The 18,762-nt window shown below is 32.6% G+C and overlaps 1 protein-coding gene across 1 annotated transcript; it reads left to right on the plus strand.

Annotated features, from left to right (window-relative positions):
* The first annotated feature begins 7,064 nt into the window (after positions 1-7,064).
* On the plus strand, positions 7,065-9,682 carry LOC124370935 (gustatory receptor for bitter taste 93a-like). Its single transcript, XM_046829243.1, has 4 exons — positions 7,065-7,163; positions 7,961-8,029; positions 9,344-9,433; positions 9,526-9,682. The coding sequence occupies exons 1-4, from the start codon at positions 7,065-7,067 to the stop codon at positions 9,598-9,600; spliced, it is 333 nt and encodes a 110-aa protein (XP_046685199.1). The 3' UTR covers positions 9,601-9,682.
* The last annotated feature ends 9,080 nt before the right edge of the window (positions 9,683-18,762 follow it).

Below are 18,762 nucleotides of genomic sequence, written 5' to 3' on the forward strand. Positions count from 1 at the left end.
TTTGTGATTCAATGTTTATTGAAATTATATATATATATATACATAATAAAATTGCTTTGGTTTCTGTGATTTTAGTAATAGATGGCGGAAGGTGTAGAGAAGTTTGACAATTCCTTGTAGGATAAATAGCTTGAGTACAAGTTTCTTTCCTCATACACAACACCACTATTTCGCAGTCGATGTCTTTTTATAGTGTAACCTCTGTCAAGCTCGACAATGTAATGGATTCATCCCAGATTTTGTACAACTATGCCTTAGAGCCAAGAATCTAAAATGGAATAATTTTGAGCTTGCTTGCACCCGTTCTCCCACTCTTAACGATTTTGCTAAGTACGGATGAAATGTTTTGTTTCTATCAGAAGCTTTTGGAGTTTGTAAGTCGAGTCTTGTTTGAACATCACGTCGAACAAATTGTTCTGATGGAGTTTTTCACAAACCAGAGAAGTTTTACAATATCTCAAGTTTAACAACTCGATTTTTGTGGGACAGGTTCTTTCTAACTTTTCATATATGCTAATTTCTGTTTCAGTATTTGAACATAACGATCAGCTTGTTCATTGGTACTAGGATGAACAAAAGCAATAAATCTCTGATTAATTCCATTCCTCTAACAAAATCTCTTGAATTCTGACGAAGTATGAGCAGGCCAAAATGTGAAAATATTATATACTGAGAATTCTAACTGTGGAATTTGAAGTTGAAGAGGAGTTCGTTATTCTGATTTCTAGCCACATTGAATCGGCATCTACAAGAATCATAAATTGAAGTCCCTTGTATGTACTTGCACAGCCTTGTGAACGCGCTGCCAGTTCTGGCTGGTCCCATACATGTAAAGGTACCTTATTTGGGTACTAAATTACACAAGATGCTTCACAATTTCTCACTGTATCCTCAATGCATGTCAATATTTTTTCAAAAAAAAAAAAATGTGTCCGAGCAAGGGCCTTAACTTTTACAATTCCAGGATGAGTAATATATAATTCAGAAAGAATTTCAGACTGCAACTTTTAACAGAAATGAATCTCTTTTTCAAAGATTTAACTCAACGCTCCGTTCTTTCCCTGGTTCAAAGCCTCTTTTTAGCCGTGCTAGAATTGGATCTTCGTCTGTAAATTTTACAATAACTTTCTAAGTAGCTGTTCTTTTTGAAACTGTTGTGTCCATTTATAATAATTATGAATATTAAATAAATACATACTTTAAACACAAAAATTTACCGCTTTATTATTGTATTTTTAACAAAACCCATCACCTTATTACAACCATATGATAAACATAACATATGTTTCCTTAGAGTATTATAAAACTACTTACAGCCTATCACTAAAACAATGTTGTTCCTATATTTCGGGATCGAACTACCTTATAGACTTGAATTTTCATTTATATTTATGATAGTGCATATGAATCCATAGGACATTTGTACATTGGTATTATATTTAACCATAAACATTTAACCATAACAGCAACGTAAATTACAGAATAATTAGATTTGTAAACAAACCCAGTACAAACATATTACATGTTTAAATGTGACAGGTAAGCCATATAGCTACAGACTTGAAATTTTGCAGGCAACATCAGTAGAAGTAGTATTGTGTACTATTACTATTTGTGTTATGTAGTCTTATTTATTATAAAAGCACATTTTTCAAAGCCTGTATGAAAATCTGAACTGTGTCATCATTTAAGAATCGCTCTAATGTAAAAAAAAAACATATAATCAAGCTAAATAACCTATTTGTAAAGTTAAATGCTAACATTAAGAGTTTATAATTATGTATGAGAAATACAATCATGCAAACACAGAAACCAAATTATCCCTTTGTTGAGGATAATTGCATTACAAAAACTAGTTAATTTCAGGATTCAAGCAATTTCCTGTTCACAGACAGACCTCTCCACGCTGTATAGGCTCGTCTAACAGTTACCCCGTGTACACAAGAAATTAAAATATTTTTACTGTTGACTTCCGAGTTATATAATAAGTTATACGAGCAGAAATCATAAATGAAAGCACTATAATGAGTAACATAGAATAGTCTCACTTAAATATTGTCAGTACATTTTCAACATAATACAGTTTGTAACGTATACATAAAAAACATATTATTATTCCAAATCATTTAAATAATTTTGTGCTTTAGATTTGTGATAAAAAACTCGAAAAACTGTTATTTCTGCAATTCTTGAGAAAAAATGCTATTTTTAAGATATTCAAAGTTTAAAAAGCCACAATTTTGAAAATACTAGAGATTGTTTAATTATATATTTTTCAGTAACTGGCCTTATAATAAAAAAAACATTTGAGTCAAATTTGATATAATTTCATCTAGTATATTTTAAGATATTATTTTTTTAATGAAAAACACATACAGACAGACAGATGGCAAACTAAGCATCGAAGACCTATGTATATATAGTGAAATATGATTGTCTGACCTGAGAAATAACGTGATATACATTTGTATAGAGAGCAACACACATATTTTTATCTATTAGGAGTACGAGCTTAGTTCTTTAGGACTAAAACTTAATGGATTTTAAACATTGATATACCCTTTTCATACGTTTCTAAGTAAGTTTGTGATGCAAGAATACTACAATATTTTGCTAATTCTGAGGTTGCAGTATTAATGTGTCACTTGTTAACATATAATACCATTGTACTCAGATTGTTTAAACATTTAATTACTCTGTTATTTTCTTGTTGCCAATACGGTTAACTAGCGCAGTTCAAGGATAAATGTTCACTAACACTCAGACAAATCCCATGGAGTAAATTACACACCAACATCAAACTCAATGTTTTACTTTCAGACTTGAAACTTTGCCAACGCTCAGACAGTTTGTCCTTGGCAATTGTACAAACAAAAACAGTAATTGTATTACCTAATCTTTTATAGTAATTTGTATTCAATAATTCTGCATTATGCAAATCACTGCATTACTAATTCTTTTGTAATAAGTCATTTCCGGTAGATTAGGAAAAGAAACAACTTTCCTTTGTTACCTAGATGTGTTCTAATAATTAATTCACAGTTCAACAACAATGAATGTTAAAATTGCTGACATTCATTACTGTACTAACAATAGGTGCCTTAATTGATAACAAGCTTGGCATAACAAGTTTCTACAAGCTTAGAAACAATATGGAAACACTTATTAGAGACGAGTAAAACATGGATGTTTTACCAAGGAATATACTTATATTTAGTCAAATATTTGGTGCATTTCCTTTGAAATACATGTGTAATGAAAAGAAACGTTTGACGTTTTCCTTAACTTTGTTGATAGTGAGTTTATTAGTTATAGTGGTCCATACTGTGTCATCATTCCTATGGGTGTACATGGTGTTTTCAAAAGAGAATGGTAGTTACGACAGTACCATCCTTCTCACAGTGATTCTAGATTTTGTGACTCACACAGTGTTAGTGGTCGTCGTACTAGTTAGTAATGCCAGGAAATATCCGAGACTCGTGAACTTCTGTCGTACTTTGGAGACCATTGATCAGAACTTCCTGCAAGTCCCACAGAATGATCGGGTTGGTCTAAAGGTTACTATTGTTTTTATTCTCACTGCCACGATAATCATGACAGAAACAATACTGCAGTACAAATATTCATCTCTGCAACAGATGAACCTGCAGCAGGACGAATACTTCACATTATTCTATTTCTTCTTGTTGTCCATGAACTTCGTCTTCGCTGTACTATTGATTCAGTTCACTCATGTCACCAACATTATTGCTCATAGATTTAGAAAACTAAATACAAAAATCATCCACGTAGTGAGAGATTTCGGAAAATCTGGGATGAAGCAACATTTTTTAGTTATCAGTCCAGGCTCCAGTAAGTACGTTTTTAAAGTTTAAAATAGTTTTGTAAGAGATTATATTTTACTACGTTCCTTATAAAATATATTATATTATGTCTACAGGACAATACTTTATTTCTAAGAGTTACTAAACCCAGTCTGGAGGCTGAAAATTTTCACTTCCGTCTGTCTCTCCGTCTGTATGTTTGTCCACAAAATAACTAAAAAACGAACTGACCTCTATACGTGACTGCATGAAACTTCATTCCTACTAGAAAAAACAGAGTTCGATTATGGTGCCTGTCATCGTATAGGATTTTAATGAGTGGTAGGGAATATTTTTACATAGGTCAACTGCAAAAAATGTTTAGCAAGTTACTCTATTTTTTTTTAACTTACTTTTTTTTAAGTTACTTTATTTAAACAGAAAATATAAGAAAATAGAATCAAAGTTCAAACTCAGTTACTATATTTGATCTCAGCGAACTCTTGCGTAGTATTATTCTCCCTAGCTTACTGAAAGTTTTATTATAAAATCTAACATACGTAAAATTGAGAATTTATCATGTGTAAAACTACCTATTGACCTTCATTTGTATTTTTAGAAGATTGAATAAAAGTCCATTTCTTGTTTCATTATAGGTAAGGATTGAACCTACACCAACATATGAGACAATCAAGAATGTAATGAACACTTACTGGTTGCTGTGTAATATCATGTACCAAGTAAACATGATCTGTATGTTGCAGTTGCTACACCGCCATATGAGACAATCAAGAATATAATGAAAACATACTGGTTACTGTGTGATGCCACTTACGAAGTAATCATTCTGTACGTTACAGTTGCTACACCACCGTATGAGACGATCAAGAATCTAATGAAACTGGTTGTTGTGTTATATCATGTACCAAATAAACATGTTCCGTACGTTACAGTTGCTACACCACCGTATGAGACGATCAAGAATCTAATGAAAACCTAGTGGTTGATGAGTTATAGCAATGCCAAATAAACATGTTCTGTACGTTACAGTTGATACACTGCCATATGAGACGATCAAAAATCTAATGAACACCTACTGGTTGCTGTGTAATATCATGTACAAAGTAAACATGTTCTGTATGTTGCAGTTGCTACACCGCCATATGAGAGGATCATGAATGTAATGAACACCTACTGTGTGATGTGTGATGCCACTTACCAAGTAATCATGTTCTGTATGTTGCAGTTGCTACACACCGCCATATGAGAGGATCATGAATGTAATGAACACCTACTGTGTGCTGTGTGATGCCACTTACCAAGTCATCATGTTCTGTATGTTGCAGTTGCTACACCGCCATATGAGACAATCATGAATGTAATGAACACCTACTGTGTGATGTGTAATGCCACTTACCAAGTCATCATGTTCTGTATGTTGCAGTTGCTACAACCGCCATATGAGAGGATCATGAATGTAATGGACACCTACTGTGTGCTGTGTGATGCCACTTACCAAGTCATCATGTTCTGTATGTTGTAGTTGCTACACCGCCATATGAGAGGATCAAGAATGTAATGAACACCTACTGGTTGCTGTGTGATGCCACTTACCAAGTAAACATGTTCTGTATGTTGCAGTTGCTACACCGCCATATGAGAGGATCATGAATGTAATGAACACCTACTGGTTGCTGTGTGATATCATGTACCAAGTCATCATGTTCTGTATGTTGCAGTTGCTACACCGCCATATGAGAGGATCATGAATGTAATGAACACCTACTGTGTGCTGTGTGATGCCACTTACCAAGTAAACATGTTCTGTATGTTACTGTTGCTACAACATAATATGAGACAATCAAGAATCTAATGAAAAACCTACTGGTCACTGTGTAATGCCAATTACCAAGTAAACATGTTCTGTATGTTGCAGTTGCTACACCACCGTATGAGATGATCATGAGTCTAATGAAACTGGTTGCTGTTTTGTAACAATGCCAAATAACATGTTCCGTACGTTACAGTTGATACACCACCGTATGAGACGATCAATAATCTAAGAAACTGGTTGTTGTGTTATAAAAATGCCAAATAAACATGTTCCGTACGTTACAGTTGATACACGACCGTATGAGACGATAAAAAATCTAATGAAAACCTACTGGTTGATGAGTTATAGCAATGCCAAATAAACGTGTACCGTACGTTGCAGTTGATACACCACAATATGAGACGATCAAAAATCTAATGAAAAACTACTGGTTGACGTGTTATAACAATGCCAAATAAACATGTTCTGTATGTTGCAGTTGCTACACCGCCATATGAGACGATCATGAATGTAATGAACACCTACTGGTTGCTGTGTAATATCATGTACAAAGTAAACATGTTCTGTATGTTACTGTTGCTACACCACCGTATGAGACAATCAAGAATCTAATGAAAAACCTACTGGTTACTGTGTGATGCCAATTACCATGTCATCATGTTCTGTATGTTACAGTTGCTACACCACCGTATGAGATGATCATGAGTCTAATGAAACTGGTTGCTGTTTTGTAACAATGCCAAATAAACATGTTCCGTACGTTACAGTTGATACACCACCGTATGAGACGATCAATAATCTAATGAAAACCTACTGGTTGATGAGTTATAGCAATGCCAAATAAACATGTTCCGTACGTTACAGTTGATACACCACCATATGAGACGATCAAAAATCTAATGAAAAACCTACTGGTTCATGTGTTATAACAATGCCAAATAAACATGTTCTGTATGTTACAGTTGATACACCAACATATGAGATGATCAAAAATCTAATGAAAACCTATTGGTTGTTGTGTTATAACAATGCCAAATAAACATGTCCCGTACGGTACTGTTGATACACCACCATATGAGACGATCAAGAATCTAATGAATAAATAATAGTTGCTATGTAATGCCAGTACCATGTAAACATGTTCTGTACGTTACAGTTGCTACACCACCGTATGAGACGATCAAGAATCTAATGAATAAATAATAGTTGCTGTGTAATGCCAGTACCATGTAAACATGTTCTGTACGTTACAGTTGCTACACCACCATATGAGACGATCAAGAATCTAATGAACACCTACTGGTTGCTGTGTGATGCCACGTACCAAGTAAACATATTCTTTAGCGACCAGATGATAGCTGCCATCCTCGCCTTGATCGTCCAACTGACCATCAACCTGTTCTACTTTTTCCACCGTGTTGCACAACATGATATCATTTTTCATTGTCAACGATGGGCTTTGGTCATTGGCATTCTTCTTGGTCCTAATTCTTCTGTCTCACTCCAGCACACGGGTCACTAAATCGGTAATGTTGTAAATGGTTACAATAATAATATAAAACTTGAAGTGAAAGAGTAGGGAATAGATAAAAGGTAGACGAAATCCATGAAATATTTTTAATGATTAAATATATATTTTGGAAATAATTTCTCTCCGTTACTAGAGATGTTTTGATGGAAGTACTAACCCAATACATAATTGTATAAATTGGTCTTTTAATCCTCTTATACAAGTCTTGTACTCGTATATGATACAAAATCGTTTATAGGTCATATGTTCTAGTGTAAAATATATAAATATTAACGTTGCATACTTAAATAATGATTATATCATTTCTAGTCATTAAGGTAAAAAGACTAAAAATGGTGCTTTCGATTAGTTTGATTCATTGATGACTTCCATGAATACCAAACATCTTAATCCAAGTCACTCTGATAATAAGTGTAATAGTAAGTTTATTGTTGCTCTTTAAATTCTGTATATATTCTTCAACTCTAACCCCTTTAAGCCTTTAAAAGAATGCTTTATAGTGTGAGTAACGTTTAAAAATATTATCTAAAATTAATTGCATTACCTTTTTTACCCAAACATTATATACGATCATAATATACGATTATTAATTTGTATCAAATCATGACCAGCGAGATTACCTTGGAGATATATATGTATAGGGTATATCTTGTCGATACTAGATTTTTAGTACGAAGATACTTATTATTAAATATTTTTGTTTTAAGCTCTTTAGTATATCAATTTCAATTGTTTTACCTGAAGTAAGCAATGCTTACCATCAAGTCATCTTACCAAAGGACTACATTGTAGGCTGAAGAGTTGGCTCCTATGATTTACAAGATGATGACCCTGGACTTGGACCCAAGACTGAAGAGACAGGTAAAATCTTAAAATGTTTTTACAATATAAACTAGAAACTAAATTATATTACAGTATTTATCTATCGTGCTTTTTGATGCAAGGTTGTACACTTTATAAAAACGATTTTATTTTGTTTGTATTATATTTTCTCCTGGAGATATTTGTTCTAGAATCACTCTGCAGTGGTATTTCGCGTATCTAACTCGGAGGTAAGCAAATAAGTGTAAAATATATAATAAAATCAAAATGGAGCAATAATACTGAAAAAGGATACCGATCACCGTTCATTAATAAACATTAAACTCCTTTTTGTTAAACTTCCTTACGAATAAATATAAAAATGCAATAAAAGAAATGCAACTGGATTGATCTAAACCGAGAGAGGTATAAGACACACGTATAAGGCAATTGATTCTGAAAATGTTATTCTAAACACATATAGAACAATTACTAATTTTGGTTGAATATGGCTCATATAACGGCTAATTTTAGGTGGTGTTTATACTATGATATTTCAACAATTTTTTTTAAATTTCAATATTTATCCTGGTAAAAGCTCGTCAGTACTAATAACACGTTAAAAAATTTACCAACATTTTAAGGTTCTTTCCAGATGATAACAAAACATATTTCTTAAAATATTTCTGAATCGCTCAGAATATATTTTGGTAAACAGATGATAAACTGGAACTTCCAATAATAACCATCTGACTCTACAGGTGATTTAAAGAGAGGATATGTGTCGTGCTTGGCTGATATATAATTAATACAAGTCAACATTCTGAACAGTGGACGATATAACTTATTAAAGTATGAAATATTTTCATAAACTTCATAATTTATTAATTGATGAAGTTATTTTCTTTCACGATTATTTCTTACATTTCGATTACAATTCTAATTTCTAAAAAATGTTGTTTCAACTATATCCATAATTTATAATATACGATGATTGCTTAAAAAGAATTAATACTGAATGATATATGGTTATTAATTTAGTAGATTGCGAATAAAACTTTTATACAGAAAGAACACTGCACAAAATAATTTGACGAATTAAAAAAATAAACATGTTTCCAATCTATTTTATTTTATATATATTTAAAGCTCTTTATTCATTACTATTTCACTAACAGTGTAATATTGCATTACAATGGTCGTCCAATTGTTACGTTTTATTAGGCCAATAACAATGTAATAAGTTAATTCAGTAAAACATAATTTTACTCAAATAGACTTTTGTCTAACCCAAACACACAATAACATACAGTCTGAAATGCATGACTGCGTGTAGGCCCTGTTAGCGACTATCTCATTGATTTACTGTTTCAGTTGGAGATCTTTTTGGTGCAACTATCCAACAGCCACGTAGGATTTTCTGCCAGAGGGTATTTTCATATTAACAACGAAATGATAACATCGGTAAAACGTGTTACTTATTGTAATGTAAATTAGTAGTTATAGTTTCGTCCAAGGAGATTTTGAAAGACTAAAATAAATTTCTGTCTCCACAGATTGTTGGAATGGTGACCACATATCTTGTAGTGCTGATACAGTTCCATACTGCGGTCTCGTCTACCCAGCACTGAAGTATTCATTGGATTCTGCTTCACATACTAATGAATATTTGAAATAGATGTCCAGCTTGCAAGTAAATACTACATTATCTTATACCCCTATATTTCTTTAAAATCTCCTTGTCAACATTAGTATACTTATAATGGTAGAAAGTCAAGGGCAGTTGAGCTTGCAAATGACAAAGTGTTTGAATATAGAACAAATAGTATTGTTTCCATTGGTTAAAAAGCAAATTGAACTACTAACAGTACCATATTAGACAATTTTAGTTCGAGTGTTCAATATCAGAGCAGACTATAATAATGTGTATGAAGTTTTGAATAGAATTTGACTATTGTTGAAATCGTTGTTGCCTAAATGGATATAACATTCAATGCACAATGTACAATTCTAAAGTTCAGTCCATTCTTCAGATTATGAAATACGCCGATATATGCAGAGGCGAACCTTTTTTACAGACGTTCATTGGCTTCAGCAATTGGCTTTAGCCTTCAGCCAACCACGGTACAGCTACGGCCCCAAACTCTCCTGTACAGTCAGATGAGTATTATTGCCAGTTTCAGATAACGTCAAATAATCAACACTCCCCACTATTATTCAAGTAGCTCCTTTATTACAGACTGTTATCAATGTGTCAGTGTGATGCTTCTTCCTTATTACAGTGATCTTTTATCTGATGACTGAAGAAGGTCCTCCAAGGAATATTACAAGGTATGTAATCGTGTTTCAATAATAGAACGTTGTGTCAACCAAAAAATATATGCTTTTAACTATATCGGCCACGAAAGCCTGATAGCAAAAATTAGATGATATGTTAATGAAAAATTATTAAAAAAGTTGTTTTGTTAATTGGTTTTTAATTAATATTAAAGCATGCCAAATAATTTTATTCTGAATAAAACGAATTTTATTGTTTTATTCTCCAAACTTTTAAATATACAGTATAAGTTTTCTTTTGTAAAAATAATAGAAAATTGATATTCCAATAAGAAGAGCTCCTCCTCCTTCATAAATTATAAGATTTTGAATTCTGTATGTATTGAACTAACCCCGGTTAATATCACAAACACAAATTGTTATTGTTGTTCCAATTGTTATGGCATGTTAAAATTTCAAATATTACAAATAGGTTTAATTAAAGCGGTATTTATATTACACTGTAAGCTGTCGAGGGAACCACTAACTGGGAAACCATGTAAAACATGTGTGGAATCCCTCTTCAGGAACGATCTCAAAGTGTAGGCGTTTTTATACCGCCATTATTAACAGCATTTATCGTACAAATTGCACTCAAAAATGGAACACAAACTTTTTACACCTCATTAAAATTGAAATTGATCAACTTACATAACCCTATGGTTTATACCTGTCAATGTATAAATGGGAATAAGTTAATTTAATTTAAATAAAGGTTAATTTAATAAAGTATTTTATTTTACGGAATTACAGTGACGATTTCTAAATTGAAGGTAAACAAAATGTTATCTCTTTTCCAAAATCGGGCGTTTGTAAGGATAAATAATGGGTTTGAATCGTAATCTCGTAGTGTGCCAACTCATTTTTAAGTTCCTTATATTGGGTTTCCCAGAGTATACAAGACTGAAGTATGACAAGTTGGACACTCACCACTGTATATTATACACACTACAGAATACAACTTTAGTATAAAGTTTGGGAGGGGTTCCCAACAGTATACTAAAATAATGTTGACTTGAAGGCGTTGATAAAAAAGAAGAATGGTATAAATTAGAGCTCTTTTAGTGTCGTTGGTTTTTGTATACTTTTAATTTGAGAAGTACCTAATGTATTAGGTAGCTAATATTCTGAACTAGCCTCCACCATTTTGAGGATAAAATGTTAGCTTGAAATGCATCAAACAATTTTTCAGAAAAATGTCACAACATATTGAGGGCAAGGGAAATTTTTGAAACCGCATATGGTATTAAAAGTAATATGAAGTGTAAATTTTGAGACTAGGCACTTTAATGATCAAATTATACAAAACTCTAATGTTTACGTTGATAGTAAAGAATAAAACTGAGTTTTCAAATGTCACTGACAAGAAATAAAAAGATTAATTAACAATTATTTGAAAATAATACTATACAAATAATTTACTGGCACGTATTACTCTGTAACATTTAAATATATTTTTAAAGTCAACAAAAGGCAATGTTTAATAATTTATTACCACGATAGTAATATTTAGCAATTTAAAAATAGAGGTACTTAATTAGAATGCAATATAACGTACAATACAAAAAGAACATACATTAGATTAGGAAAGTGTTTCTATAACTAGGCTAGTTCTTTCAACATGTCCGGATAAAATGCTTGATAATGAACTATATACTAACAATCGTCATTATTCAGTTATAAAATTAAAACTCAGTCTCACTCAGTACAAAGTAAGATACATTACATGTGTGGCTGCCATCTTGAAATATAAAACTAAAGTTGCAATCTTAATTTTGAGTTTAACTATACATACACTGATGCCATGATAACCCTATCATGATTTGCATTTTAATTCGTACTACTAAAATTGTAAAACTATTAACACATTCCATCATATTATAATATTAAAGACTGAAACAGGTGTCATATTATTGGGGTTTCTTCAAATGTGGATCTATTGTTTCAAGGGTCGAAATAGGAGGGAGTGATAGAAAGATGGAGCGTTAAGGGTGGAGGAGGTTTCCAAGAGTATACAAGACTAATGTAAGACACACAGGACACTCCTCACCGTGCATTATACACACAGCAGAATAAAACCTTAGTGTCAAGGCTGAGAGGGGTTCCTAAGAGTATACAAGGCTAACGTGACACACAGGACACTCCTCACCGTGCATTATACACACAGCAGAATAAAACCTTAGTGTCAAGGCTGAGAGGGGTTCCTAAGAGTATACAAGGCTAATGTATAACGAGCTTGACACTCCTCACTGTACATTATACACACGGCAGAATAAAACCTTAGTGTCAAGGCTGAGAGAGGTTCCCAAGAGTATACAAGGCTAATGTATAACGAGCTTGACACTCCTCACTGTACATTATACACACTAAAGAATAAAACCTTAGTGTCAAGGCTGAGAGGGGTTCCTAAGAGTATACAAGGCTAACGTGACACACAGGACACTCCTCACCGTGCATTATACACACAGCAGAATAAAACCTTAGTGTCAAGGCTGAGAGGGGTTCCTAAGAGTATACAAGGCTAACGTGACACACAGGACACTCCTCACCGTGCATTATACACACAGCAGAATAAAACCTTAGTGTCAAGGCTGAGAGGGGTTCCTAAGAGTATACAAGGCTAACGTGACACACAGGACACTCCTCACCGTGCATTATACACACAGCAGAATAAAACCTTAGTGTCAAGGCTGAGAGGGGTTCCTAAGAGTATACAAGGCTAACGTGACACACAGGACACTCCTCACCGTGCATTATACACACAGCAGAATAAAACCTTAGTGTCAAGGCTGAGAGGGGTTCCTAAGAGTATACAAGGCTAACGTGACACACAGGACACTCCTCACCGTGCATTATACACACGGCAGAATAAAAACCTTAGTGTCAAGGCTGAGAGGGGTTCTTAAGAGTATACAAGGCTAATGTATAACGAGCTTGACATTCCTCACTGTACATTATACACACAGCAGAATAAAACCTTAGTGTCAAGGCTGAGAGGGGTTCCTAAGAGTATACAAGGCTAATGTATAACGAGCTTGACACTCCTCACTGTACACTATACACACTACACAATACAACATTATTGTCAAGGCCTGCAAGAGGGGTTCTCCAGAATATATATGACAAAATATTAAAGAGATTGACATTCATAACTATACATTGTACACACTACAGAATACAACTCTACCGCCATGGCCAGGAAGGGTTGTTCAATATTATTATTTTTATTATGTGTAAATAGCTGAAAAACCTCTGCTTCGCAACGGTATAATGCTGAATGAAATACATATTAGACAATAGCTTTAATTTTGCTAATCTTTTTGCAAAATTTGTATATCTCTGTTGTATTTTCTTATATAAGACATCTTTAATTTATGTTAACAGTGATTTATTCATATTGTTTATTTTAGAAACTGTTCACTAAGTGACCATTGTTGCTATTCAGTATAAGACATTGATTACTACGAAAGGGTTTAGCTTCAAGTTCCTCTTAATATAGCGTCTGTAATCTGATGCTACCACAGAATCTACTACAGGAATCTGGAGTCATATTAATCTGAAAAGATCCAAGGAACGTCGCTAAAGAAGAAACTCAAATAACTTATGTTTTTTAGCTCAACACAGCGTTACGACATCAGAGACTACAAAATATAGTGCAATCAGGGTGAATATAGGTGTTCTCATTGTCTTATCATATGCACTATGATATTTTAGATTACCTTAAGCACTGGGGAGCATCCGAGCTTTTTGCAAATAATGTAGCTATGGTTGAAAATTTTAATTCAATGTGATTGTTGAGTTGAAATCCATTTAAAATTCCTCTTAATGTAACATCTGGAATGGGACGTTGTCATAGAATTAAACCCCAGAATCTGTAGTCCACATTCGTCTGAAGAGATCCAACAGAAAGTAGCGACAAATTTTACAAATATATTTCAATTTTAGAAGTAATATGATCTTTGTAGTGTTATGTACATTCAGAAGAGTTAATGCTAAGATATAATAAAGATAAACTATCTCTAACAATTTAAGAAAATAAAGAAATTTTAATGGTAATTAGAATTATCTAAGTAGGTTATTTATTCACATTTAAAATACTGATTCATTACAAGTTGATTTGGATAATATGTGCTTATTGTTATTTAAAAATTTTAGTAATTTTACAGAAATATTGATATAAAATGTTTAAACAAAACAAATAAAGATTCTAAGAAATTAAAAAACGATGAAGAAATAAATGAATTGATGTGAAGAAGATAACTAAAGTTTGAAGATGAAAGTAGAAAAGTAGAAGTTTAGCATGAAGTGCATGCACATCGTGATTATCAATTTGAACAAATTTAACATTTTGTAACATTATTTTGATGAAAAAGATTTCTAAATAACGCTTATCTGAAATTTTACTAATTTAAAAAGTGTTTTGTTTGCCTTAATTTTCAATACATAACATGTCTTTAATTGACGTTATAAAATTATTAATATTTAAATTTTAAATGTGTTTTGTTATTTTTGTATATAATGATTCCTACTAATACTACTTTAGTTAACTTTCATGATTTGGAAAAACGTAATTCGTGTCAAAATATAGAATTAAAAAATAATTTGTAAAAGCTTTATTTAGAATAATTTTATTTAAATTAACCTTTGTGTACTATTTTGCGAAATCTCTTATACCATAAAATAGCGTCACAGTTTGACATGGAAACGTTTCTATCCAATTCTAATCAAATTGGTCAACGATGGCATTTAAATGTAGTTATAGCTGTAAATATGTCCTTCATAAATTAGAGATTGTAATGTTTTCAAGTGTATTTTTTGACCGTGGTTTTAATAATTCAGCTTCCGACTTCACATTCTCTGAACTACGCATGGTGTGATATGATGAAGATTAGAAAGCAATAAGAAAGGGTCCGTACACAAGAGGTTGTTTACAGGATTCTACTGCAATATGTTGATTACAAACCCAACTAATGATAGCTTGTCGTGGAGGGCTTTCACTGTATAACCAGAACAGCGTGACATCAGCATGCTGATGAACAAAGGGCAGACAGAAATGACAAAGGTGAACCATCCGTGACAGTCTCGACGTATCGAAGGGCATCTCCGGCCATACGAGTGTACTGTGTAACAATGGGAGGAAGATATCAGGGTGGCTCCCGCCCTTTACTGTAACGACTGGGCCGTACTCTCTGATAATTACAGTGTAACTGAAGAGGAGAATACATCTTTTATACGTTACTTTATTAAAATTACCCCCTTCATTTATAAAAACAAGGTTTTTATCAGTGTGAACTATGTGATGAAAGTGAACAATTGAATTGTGATAAAAGTTACTTAACAGGTAGTTTTATTTATAAAATAACACGACGGCTTAGTGAATAGACATATGGAGCGTTAAAAAAATCTGCGAAGGAATGATCACATAATTAGAATAAAGATTCAAAAAAATTGGTTAAAGAATTGGTTTTTGATAGCACAGATTTTTATAACAGTAAAAAACGAATAACTTAAATTTATTAAGAACTTTAATTTTTGAAAAATATCAAGGTATTAAACTATTTTTTTTGGAATAAGTAAGGATTAATTGGCTTAGCGTTAGTAAAGCCTACCATTAGAGGGGCTAGAAAAAAATCATTTCTGTCTATCTGTCTCGAGGAAGAATTGACTCTTAGCCTTAAGTTTTGATAAAAGTTACTTTTATATAGATAGATTAGATTTAGCTCAATAATTATGTATATTTGAAAAATCCCGTGGGCTGATCGTTAGCGAGCATTATCAAGTTGATTTTTTAGGTAACCACGATAACAACGAGAAAAATGCAGAATAAATCAACCCATTAGAGGTGTTATAAAGGGTCATCTCCTTTTTGAAAACCTCAAAACATCCCTGAGACTAGTAATGGAAGATAGTAGGAATCATTTCTCTTAGTTAAAAGCAAAAACATAATAAGGCTTTTCAGGTTTGCTAAATACTTATATTGACACTTTTTCAAAATGTGCACGGATATTGCTTTATCAGCTGCATATGGGCACACCGACGGAGTTCCTCAGTCCTGGCCGTGACAAAAAAGAGCGTTTTTCCTGAACACAAGGGGTTGGGAAATCCTCATGGACACCCAGAATCCCATACTTCAGGACGTGCAGGACTCTTACCGACTAAAAGCCACCATTCTCTGCTTCCTTACGAGCTGGAACCACTTGTAATATTACTTCAACTTAGATTTAGCCTCTTAAAACTCATCTATACGGGCATCTTGTCGAGTAATTAATAGCCATATATAAAGTTAAGCCTAGCTTTTATACACAGAACGAGTAATACATTTTCTCAGCTTACCTCTACAATATTTTTAAATTCTCATCAGGGAATTTTTGAAACGTCACTTTTCACTGCTTGTAGTTATTAGCTGACCGTTAGCGAAGTGAAAAAATAATTTCTGTCTAATACATTGTCTTCCAGTTCATCGGTCTGCCTGTATATACCATATTTCATATCTTCTATTTGATTTAAAATCAAATTTTTATAATAATAACTGAATATATTTTATAGAAACATCGATTGTACAAAGTAATTAGCTGATCGAAGCCGAAGCTATGTATCTGTCGGCACAGACAACTGATCTAGACTTGAAATTTTGCATGGAGCACCATTTATATATAGGCAAAACCGAGGTCGATATTGGTTGATTTGACTGAGCGTTAGCGAACAGGTTTACATTAGTCTTATGGGTAACAGAATGGCAACGAGGAAGTGGATAAAATTATTTGTAAGCAAACTAAGAACAATTTTCACCACATTTTAACACGTGCTATAGAAACACATATTTAGTTTAATTGTAAAATAAGCTACAATAACACTGTAACATAAGGGTAGTGAATATTTGAGTATGAGAATCTATGAGCCTATGAATTGGTTTGTTATTTCTTGGTTCATTTAAAGTCTGTACAATAAACTTTTATAACAACACAAATTGTTAATACTTTATCATATTTTGTTGTAAAATATAATTTAGTACATATTATTAAGTAATAGTACTTAACTTAATACTTAATACTTAATAGTATATAAAAAATAATACCGAGTCATTTATGATAAAAAGTAAAAATAATAATATAAACAAATAATTTAATGATATAAAGAAATTAAAGATGCAATCCTCTTCGGAAAGACTGTGACTAAGCATGAAGCTGAATTGTGCTGTTCCTGTGTCCAGTATCATGTTCGTTGAGATCAGTTAGGTGAGATTTAGCTGTTGTCGTTCATATATTTTCCTATACCTTCCGAATCCTCTTAACAAAACTCGATTTGACTTCTTAGTTACAATTGTAAATCATCGAATATATACTTGTGGTTTCTTTGTTGAGAGCACAAACGTGTCATTATTTATTTCTCTTTGCAAAATACCCCGCTCACATTTGTATTAGTAATACTCTAACCACCGATAATAACATACAGTCTTATTTCCACAACTCTATTCGAAATGAGAAAAATGTTATAGTCCACATTGAAAATGGTTACATTTAATGTACAGAAGTTAAAACACTTTATTTAGGATAAAATTAAATAAGCGGCTGGCATATAAGTTTATATGCTACAGGACTTAATATATTTTTACACATATTTACATTTTTAATATATTTGGTGTTTTGAGCAAAAGCAATATTCAAATTCAATACCGGTATATAATTTATACAGGGTGTTAAAAAGTCCCGCACAGGGCTTCGTAATTTCTGAACGAATAAAGCAATAAAACTTGGTACATCATTATTACATCTATAACTCTTTTATTTTAAGAACGGTAACTACAATGTTTTAGGTCGAGTAGTATTATATATTTGTATACTATTTTTATCATCGTTTTTAATTGATATTATGCATTTTTGATTAAATGCATTTTTTATGCATTGATTTTATGATCCCCAAAGAGCGTTTTCTCGCATTACTCCCTCTTAGACGTACTGAGCACCTCAGGGATAGAGATGATTGTTCAAAGGCTTATTACAGACGTAACATCGCCTGCTCGCTGACTAAGGTAACCTCACACTCGTATATCTGCTTGATGATGGGATTAGATCAGCGTAATTCACTCATACTATTAGCAATTTATATTGTGATGTACTTCTGTAACTTTTAATTAAATTAATATTCTAAACCATATTTGGATTTTCTTTAGAAGTTATAACTAATATTGAACTACTTTAGGTTCAGTAAATAAAAGGAAAAAGCTAAAACAACGGATTAAATTCTCAATTTCTTTTCATATATAAATTGTATAATTACTGGTTTTGGTTTAATAATAGTGACAGAAACGGGCGGCATAAAAGAAAGAAACGGGAATTTGCATTTTATTATTATTGGTTCACTTTAGAATAACTAAAACGATAATTTGACTGTACATTGCTTTATTACAAATCTCTAATCGGTTTGACACTTTGCCTAGTTTAAACTGATGGTTGACTGATCGTTTGGTCTGCTAATTC

The sequence above is a fragment of the Homalodisca vitripennis genome, unplaced genomic scaffold, assembly GCF_021130785.1.
Source record: "Homalodisca vitripennis isolate AUS2020 unplaced genomic scaffold, UT_GWSS_2.1 ScUCBcl_696;HRSCAF=3254, whole genome shotgun sequence".
Classification (NCBI taxonomy): domain Eukaryota; kingdom Metazoa; phylum Arthropoda; class Insecta; order Hemiptera; family Cicadellidae; genus Homalodisca; species Homalodisca vitripennis.